This window comes from Tupaia chinensis, unplaced genomic scaffold (genome assembly GCF_000334495.1).
Source record: "Tupaia chinensis unplaced genomic scaffold, TupChi_1.0 Scaffold000415_1, whole genome shotgun sequence".
Lineage (NCBI taxonomy): Eukaryota > Metazoa > Chordata > Mammalia > Scandentia > Tupaiidae > Tupaia > Tupaia belangeri.
The window spans coordinates 3307886-3317120 of record NW_006159920.1 but is presented as its reverse complement, the minus strand read 5'-3'; the positions used below and the strand labels follow the sequence as shown (position 1 = coordinate 3317120).

At 53.7% G+C, this 9235-nt stretch overlaps 1 protein-coding gene across 1 annotated transcript in view; it reads left to right on the top strand.

Annotated features, from left to right (window-relative positions):
* Positions 1-1051: 1051 nt before the first annotated feature.
* Positions 1052-9235, top strand: part of PDIA5 (protein disulfide isomerase family A member 5) — a gene marked incomplete at its 5' end in the record, with an annotated part of 73377 nt that continues 65193 nt past the window's right edge. Inside the window, 2 exon segments of the mRNA XM_014590180.1 lie at positions 1052-1178; positions 4301-4388. Coding sequence (XP_014445666.1) covers positions 1052-1178; positions 4301-4388 — 215 coding nt within the window.

The window sequence follows — 9235 nt, the reverse complement described above, 5'->3', positions numbered from 1 at the left end:
TTTGTTTCAGCTTCTGTCTTGTGTTGAGACAGACGTTATCGGGTGAGCCCTGCCTGTTTGTATTATGCATTGGTGACTCAGTCAGTGTGAGGAGGGAGTGAGGTCCCTGTTTACTGTGGGGCTCTCACAGTAGAAATTTGAGTGGGAACTTAGCTGTTTCATTGGAGGATCTCCAACTTACTACTTTAGGTTGTTTTTCTTGTGTTCCTCAATTTCCCCAGAGAAAAATTTTCTAATCTCTTGCCTGAGGAGTAAGATTGGCGGGCAGCGTTCTAGAAAGGGAAGAGAGATGCTGGGGGAGGGAGCTTGGAGGGACGAGTGCAGCCCAGGTTCAGTGTGAAGACTTTCCCTTGTCCCCTTGTTTTCTCTAAGGGCCACCTCCTGTGCTTTGCCTGGTGTCTCCCAGTAGAGCTTTTCTTACTTAGCACCCCCTTGTCTTCTGCCAGGTGGGTGAGGGGCTGCTGCCCAGCTGCAGGGCCGAGTGAGGGGGTCTGCTTTGTGACTGTTCCTGATTCCTACTGCTTTCAGCCCACCCTTCTATGTGCCTGGGACCTCTAGTGCTGAAGTTTTCTAAGCTTCTCTGGGGGAGAATCTCTGGTTGGCCTCCTGAGATCATTTGGCTGAATGAGAAAAGCTGAGAACCTTCTCATGCATTTATTCCCATCCGAAATAGAAAGGGATGATCTTGCTTCCCTGTGAGTTTATGCTTTGGTTCTTCTAGGTGGGATGGAGTTTTCATATCTCTCTAGAGTATGACATTTGGGTAACGTGTAGAACATACACACGACTCTTCTAGGGAGCTTTTGATTGATGGGTGACGGCGCAGCCTGCTTTATACAGGTGCCAGGAGAGGAAGGGGGAAGCTGGAGGCTGGAGTGGGCTGGGAAGTGTCGCTGGAGAGGAGCAGGTGGGTGTGGGGCTATGAGGCGTGTTGGGTTGCCCTTGTTCCCAGAACTAAAATGTGCTCTAGGCAACTCACCTATGAGCACTGTGTATTCCTCGGGTCTGGCCAGAAGCTGGGACTCATGGACCTTGGCTCTTTGATCCTCAGGTGGTCCTGCCGACGTGGCTGTCCTCTGCAAAGGTCTCCCCACTCATCGAGAGAATCTCTGATCCCAAGGACTTGAAAAAACTGCTCAGGACCCGGAATAATGTGCTGGTGCTTTACTCCAAATCTGGTGAGTGCCCCTCTCTGACCTTGGGACCATCCATCAGGGTAGGGTGGGGTGGGAAGGGCAAGGGCAGAGGTGAGAGGTGCCAGACCTTAGTACTAAAACCACTTGGGGAGATTCAGAGGGACATTTTCAGGAGCCAGAGCCAGAGGCGTGGAGGGGCATTAGTGCTGCTGCTTTTGCAACCCTGGGGGTGGCTTCAGTTCCTTTTCATGAGTATTTCTTGGGAGAAGCCCTCTGGAGCCCCTCACTACTTCAGGAGGGAGAGGAGGTGGTGGAGGTGGACAGAGACCACAGAGGCAGGCCCTGGGGATGGACATCCTGACTTCCTGCTCAGGCACAACCGATGCCCCACCAGAGCAAGCTTTGCTGGAGCTGTTGATTAACCGACTGGGCCAGCCTGTCGCCAGCTGAATTGGTCCCAGGCTTGGGGACACTTGTCCAGGCGGGCAGCCCTGGACCTGCCTGGCCCCATGTGCCTTGCTCTGGGGTCAGATGTGAGCCTGGATTTGGAGCTGGGCATGGTGGCTGCCTTGGGGGAGGGGCAGCAGCCTGCCTCTCTTCTGACCTTGAGGGGGGGCGGTGCAGAGTGGAGGCAGAGAGGTTTGCTTGGCTCTTGGCAATGACTGTGGGGAAGGGCCAAAGGCTGACTGTTGGTGCCATTTCAGCAGAGTTAAGTGTTTTTGTGCTTCCAGGGCTGCCAAGTTTTCTGTGCCCTGGAGCAGCAGCAGCCAGCTCTGGGCTCTGCACTCTGGGCTCTGCGCTCTGCTGCAGCTCCTCCTTGACACTCATTGGCACCTGGGGCTGATGGATGTTCCTGCCATGTGCCCTCCTGGAGCCTGTGTCCTCCAGGCATCCTGGCACTAGGCTCTTTTCATTGCCACACCCTGCTCCTTCCCCTTCCGAGGTCTGGCACACACTCTGAGTTTGTCGTTGAGAGTCCAATGTGTGACTAGCGTTGTTTTGCTGTCAGGAAGACAGGGGAGACTGAGGCAAGGGGGAAGAAGCATTCCTCTTAAGGTCCAGCACTGAATAAACGTGCCATGCCCCCTGGGATGCTCCTGGAGCCAGGATGGGAGCCCGTGAAAGAACACACTAAGTTTCTTCTCTAGGTTGACCTTGTCATTTAAAGCTTGTCATCTTAGAAAGACTTGGAATTATTGGTTGTCTGAAAAGTCATGACACATTTTTGCAAGTTATTGTCTGAAAAGTCATGACACATTTTTGCAAAGAAAATCAGGAAAACATGTCTATGACTTCCCTGACAACCTAATATTTCTGCGATAAGTGTCATTTGCTCTTTGGCCATGAGGGAGGCAGTGCAGGTTGTCAGATAGCATCCAGTTTACAAATGAGGAAATTGAAACTACAGGGGAATAACTGAGTCGGTCGAGGTCTACCAGATGGTAGGGCTGGTCTCCTCTGCCTCTCGGCCCCTCTGTTGGAGGGTAGCAAGAGACTATTAATTCTGCAATGACGGGAGGGCTTTGAGACCCGAGTGGAGCTGAGACCAGGCAGTTGTGGTAAGTAAGGGTGGGAAGGTGGAGTCTGGTAGGGGCTGGGGGCAGGAGGGCGGGCCTGAGCTCTCCTGTCTCTGCTCCCCTCGGCAAGTCATGTCCCAGTTCCTTCCCTGGTCTAGCTACCACAGCCCGATTCCTCGACAGCAGAGACCCCTTTGCTTCCAACTTAGCAGGCTCCTTCCTGCCGTGGGTTTCTAGGAGGCCAGGCTGAGTGATTCCTTGACCTTCCCACCTCCTTGGCCATGCCTGCCGCACAAGACTCCTGACCTTTCTGAGCAGCACAGAGGCTGGGTTTCTTCCCTCTCCCCTTCCTTCCTCGCAGTGCCTCCCTCTGCCATGCAGGGCTCGGGTAGGGAGTATTTTATATTGTTGTGCTTCATTTTCCCCCCTCCCCTCTTCCCAGAAGCCCAAGTGCTGGAACAATGGCTTTTCCCACCTCCTCTGCTGCTGGCCCTCCTCCTGGCCCTCACAGTGGTTTCCTGGGAGTGCCTCCTCCCAGTGACTCCCAGCGCTCGCATGTCTCTCGAACATGTCTCTTGAACGGTGCTCTTTGTTCCTTCTGTGAAAGGCTCAGCATGCTTTGTAATCACAAACAGCTACCATTATCCGCTCTGGGAGAGGAGATCTGAGGAGGCACCAAATGCAGACATTTCTGCTTGGCTTCGTGATGTCGTGGATGGGAGGAGGCAGCCGAGCACTCTCCCAGCCAGCGTCTGCCTGGTGGGCCTTTCAAGTATGCTCACAGGTGTCACGTGGGAAGGTGACTCAGGAGCCTGCCAGCACAGGAGTCAGACACTGGCCACAGCCATCCGGCAGGGGATCATTACAGGCAGGCAGTGTGGCAACCCTGGTCACAGATGTGAGTCCCCAAGACTCTGCCCTCCCACAGTAGCATCCAGGTGCTTGGCCCTGACCCGCACGAACTGACACCTGAGCCAGTGACAAGAGCTTCCTTTCTTATAGTCACTCCATCCTGCCTCTGGACATTTTTGCAGCTGACCCTCCGAGATGCTGTTTGGGCCGTCTTTTCTCCTCTGGGGAATGAGCCGGTGACGGGTCCAGCTGGCAGTGGTCCCTTAGAGACTGGTGTGGCGTGCAGACCTCACCTCGATACCAGTGGAGCCAAGCTCCTGGATGTGTGAACGTACCTGGAGAGGAGGGCAGTGTGCCTAGCTCTTATCCCTCCCTGCGGGGGCCAGGGCAGACAGCGAACAGCAAGATTGGCTGCTACTTCAGGTGTAGAAGTCTGTCTGTTTATGGGACTTAGACATTTGTCCCAGAAAGGAAAGAGTCATAGGTTCGGCCGGAGTGGAAGGTCTGACTGGGAGCTTCTTGGAAGCATTAGGCATGAGGTGTGGCTTAAAGGAGGGGTGAGTTGGAGGTTCTTTGTCAGCGGAAGGCCCCGAGGATGGTGGAGTTGGGGCTTTCTGCTTCTGGATTGCAGCCCTGCCCTGGCAGGTACCAGGGCAGGCATTCTAGCTGGGGCTCAAGACTGCCACCCCTCTGGGTTGGGCTCCTCTTCCCCACTTTTGGGGGAGGATGGCAGGGTGGCTTAGTGCTCTGGGCACAGATGTTTGTTTATTTATTTATTTATTTATTTATTTACAGAGGCAGCAGCTGAAAATCATCTCAGGTTATTGTCCACTGTGGCCCAGGCTGTGAAAGGACAAGGCACCATCTGCTGGGTAGACTGTGGGTACGTCCTGGGGACATGGGACATGGTGGTTGGTGGGCAGGGAGTACGTGAGGGGCTTGGATGGGTGGAGCAGGGAACTGTCCTTGATTGATTCCCTGGGGCAGATTCCCTAGTGACACGTGAGAAGACGGAGGGTCTGGCTCTCCCCCTCTCTGTCCAGCCCTGTCCCTTTTCTCCCCTTCTTCCTTGGAACTTTCCATTTCTGCTGTCTCCATGGGTTGCTTTATTTTGCCTTATGAGAGGAAAATGGGTGGCAGAGGGGCATCCCTGTTTTATAGAGGAGGGGACCTCAATGTCCTGAGAGGCAAGGTGATTTTCAGAGTCACCCCGTGGGCGTGTTTGTGGTAGGTCTGCTGCGAGAACCCCGAGCTTTCCCTCCAGCCCGGGCCGTTACCACCGGACGTGTCTGCTGCCCACCGCGTCGAGGTTGTGGTACCAGCTGGAGACCTGGCTGTCCTGAGCTTTTGGAGTGGCGCAGGCCTTTGAAGGACCCGTTAACCCTTAACGCAGCGCTTACTGCCTGAGTCACAAGCCCTGCTGCTGCCGGCAGGTTAAGCAAGCGTGGATGAGCCCTCTTCAGTGTCACCCTCTTCCTAGTTAGTTGGAATTCACAGGCGAACTTATGGGACACAGGTTAATGACCTCAAGCTTGTTCTGCCTAAGATTGGAGAGTATTGAAGGAGATTTATATTTTGACAAAGCACTGAATGAAACCAGGGCAATAAGTCTTAGCCACGAGCGTGAGTATGTGTGTGCACACGTGTATCTGGCCTCCCAACTCAAGATTCATTCAGACATTAACTGCACAGAACAGACCGCTCATGGGCAGTGGGTGAGATCTTAGTTTTTGGTTAATTCTGGTACGCGTTGATCTGAAAGTATTCTTGTCTTCCAGGCATCTCTCTGTCTCTCGTATCTTACCAGCAGTGCTCTGTGTGACCAGCAAAGTGGCAGAGCTTATCTGCTGGAACAGGGCACTTTAGGATTTCCACATGTGAAGTTGAGGGTGGTTCTGCAGAGCTGGCGGGGCCTGACAGTGGGGCATGTCCATGAGGCTTTCGGCTGGCAGGCACGGGCAGAGGAGCTTTGATTCCGTTGCTGTCTCCCCCCGGCTCCACTAAGCAGCCATGTCCAAGCGTTCACGGAGCACCTTGAGAATACACAGATGAATCACAGCATGCTCGAGGAGCCCTGCTGTGCAGATGCATAACCAAGCCATTGCATTGCTGGGCGAAAAGTGCTGGGATAGAAGCAGAGGCTGTCAGTGCAGAGTGGAGCCACTTGCTTCTGCCTGGAAGGGTTGAGCAAAGCCTCACGGAGTAGGTGAAGTTCAAATCTGGGGCAAAGACCTCAGACTCATATGTTCAGGGCACCCCAGCTCTCCCTGTATGCAGTTCCCTGCTGTGTGGACCCCAGAACTGCCCGGTGGGAGAAGCTGATTCTCCGCTCCTCAGACGGGTTCGAGAACACCCAGCTCATGGTGCCTGAACCTGCTGGGCCGGTGGTTAGAATGGGATGTGGAGCAAACAGAACTCAGGACCAAAGTCTGCAGACATGATGTCTAGAGCCAATAAAAGCGCCACCGGGAAAATCTTGTGAATTTTGATCTGCCAAAATTAAAATTGGGGGCTTGGAGGAACATCTTAGGGCTTAGGAGAGATAAGCCAAAAGGGTAGGCTGTTCCATGTAGTTGCCTCTGAGCTCATTGACTTGATCGCTGTAAGAGGAAGTATTAACTGCTATGTTAATAGCTTTTAAAATATAAATATAAAGTTGCTAGATTATGGCACCAAAGTGGGTTATGTTAGAAGCAAGAGTGCCTGGGTCTGAGTTTGAAGTTAGAGGCAGGTTGCAACCACATCTTCCCAGAGCTCAGAGCTCTGGTCCCTGCTGGCCACTCTGGTGGCAGTCCTCATGGACCACTGCTAGATAAGATGATCCGAAGCTGGGTTCTGCCCTCACGCTCATCCAGTCCTTCACCCCCATGTCTCACCTTGCTCTGTGCATCATTGGGGAGCCAGCAAGGGTCCGGGATGACAGCTGTCACCATTGTCCTGTGGGTGCGCAGAGTGTGAATGAGACACTCCCAGGGATGACAGCAGTGCTGCTGGGAGTACGTTCGTGGCTGTCTGCAGTGGAGTGAGTCGGCAGCACCAGCCGACCGTGCTCAACGTCCCTGTTCTACAGCACACGGTCAGCCAGAGCTGGCCTCCCTCCAGTGAGCCCCGGGAGGTTCCTATCACTGGTCCTTTCCAGCTCAGCTTCCTGTTTTGCCAGTGAAGGGTTGGCAGCCAGAGAGATGTCACTGAGGTTTGGGTGGAGGTGACCAGAGAGGTCAGTAGTGAACAGGCCACTCTTCTTTTCCTCTTTAAAGGGGTGGGTGTGGGGCACGGCCAGAGAATCTGCTGCGCCGGTGTGGAAGTGTCTTTGCAGGTTGGAGGAGTGATGGAGGAAACGTGGGCGTGGGAGGAGGCCTGGGCTGAAGGGCGGCCCTGCTGCTTGCTAGCCCTATGCCTTCGGACAGGTGTGTTTCCTCTGCTGTGAGGTGGGACTGAAGTGCATGGTCTGCCTGCTTTTCAGGTCTGTGCATTAGGTGAATGAAAGTTCTTTCCAGAGTAGAAAACACAATTTTAATGTAAGATGCTACTCCGAGGTCATTTTTCATCTAAGTAGGATGGGTCAGGGTATTCCAGAGGGAGAGGAACGTTTGTTCACTTATTAACCTTCACCTGAGCCCGTGAAGAAAGTTTTAGGCCTGGGGTCAGGCCCCGTCTGTGGGGTGTTTTGCTCTCACCTTTTGGGGTGCGGTGGGATTTGTCCGACCGCAGATAAGGGAACCTGGCTTTGAGCCCAGGCTTTGACATGGTAGCTACGGGACCTTTGGCAAGTTACCACCCCTGCTCTGGGCTGCAGTTTAATCTTCCATGAAGTGTGGAGTGGGATCTTTCAAGTTGCATTTAGCCCTAAATGGCCTAGTTTGGAAAATGCCAGAAGCTGCAAGGCTTAGCGGGTGTGTGCATGAACACGTGGTGGGGGGTGCCTTCCAGTCTTCCAGTCTTCTCTCTGTCCCTCCCCATTCTGGGTGTCTTCTAACCTTGCCCCAAGGAGCTCTTCTCTCTCCCCCACTTTTATTTCTCTTTCCCCTTCCTAGGTTTCTGTCACCTCTTCCCAAAAGGGAGCTGAGTCCTGGCCTCTCCTTGGCCTCCATTCTCCTCTGGCCGCTGTGTGGCTGTTTCTTATCCTTCCTTTTCACTTTTCTGGCTCTTTCTCCCCTCCCATGCACGCACCTGCAGGTACACACGTACCCACTCTGGATTTTCTCCCTGGTCCCAGGCTCTGTAACTTGTTGCTGTGAGGTGTCTGTAGGGTGTCTGGATTCTGCCCAGGGACTTGTCAGCTCTCCTTCCCTCTCATTCCACCTCCTGGCTCAGACCTCGACAGCCATGCTTCGTCTGGCTGGTGGTGGTTGTCTGGCTGTTAAGTGGGTTATGCGTGAGGGAGTTGGTATTCCCCTGCGTGCCCTACCAGCCTGGCGCTGAGGATCGGCCTTGGCGTGGTGTGCTGCTGTCTGGGAAGCTGGGCGGGAGCCAGCACGGGAGCTGTGCCTGGCGTGCTAATTCCTGAGGCTGTGTCGCGGGGGCGAGGCTGTCCCATCAGGTGCTCACCGTTTTCTCCTCCTAGGGGGTTAAGTTTACTGCCTAACCACATCTTCCTTGCCTGTTCTCCTCCTCCCATCTGCTTGATTTCCCCGGGGCAGTGATGGATTCCCAGATGCACAATTGGGGGCCTGCCGGGGCGGGCTTAGCATATTTTGAAGTCTTAGATTTTCTTCTATTAATAGAAATTATTTGAAGGTGGCATTTGTGCCTTTCTGTATAAGCATGTTCAGTTACTTACCATGGGGGAAAATAGGTCCCTAGAAGAAGTGCCATGTTTTTCTCATGGCCTCAGATACCTCCTGGCATGTCGCCGTGCACTTGTTGGGGTGACACATTCACCACCGAGAAAAAGAGCCTCAGAATTGCAAGCGGGGTGTGGGGGGGGCATGGAGAGAGAACACCTTATGCATCTGTGGAGGAGAGCTGCATTCTTCTCTTTTACTCTCATCATTCTCAGTAAGTTGCTGTGTAGGGGGCATGGAGAGAGAACACCTTATGCATCTGTGGAGGAGAGCTGCATTCTTCTCTTTTACTCTCATCATTCTCAGTAAGTTGCTGTGTAACTCATGCCTTGTTGCGGCCTGTACCAAGGGGAACAGCCAAACGGGAGAGTATTCCTATGGAGGTCCCTTCCCCCTATAGAGATGGTACCGCGGGGTCTGTCCGAGTTTCTGGTGCTGCTCTCCAGGGCAGTGCTCTAGTCGTCTCCCTGTGCCCTCCAGCCACGACCTGTCATGTTGGCCTTGGCACTCGGCACAGAGCAGTGCCCCCCTCTGTGCTCCATGCCCACTGCTTGCCCCCCGTTTTCTTCATGTCTCTGAAGCAGGGTCCTTCCTTTCTTCTACCCACTCCCAGGGGATCACAGGTCCACCTGCTCGGAGTCTGACCATGTTAGACTTGACACATGGAAGCAAGGGATTTACCTCTTCTTTGGCTGATGGAGCCCAGAGAGGCCAGGGCAGCCCGGGACACAAGGTTAATGGCCAACGTTAATGGTTAGGGTGGAAGCCTTGCCCCTGGTTTCCGGTGTCACCTTCTGCACCACCAAGAGGAGGCTGAACATGGTAAGATGGCAGCTGTGGTTGAGTGAGGATCTGGTTGGGAGGCTAGGAGAGAGACGGTTTGTTTTTTTGTTTGTTTTGATTTGTTTTGTTTGAGAGGTTTTTGCTATAGAGTGTGTATGCTCAC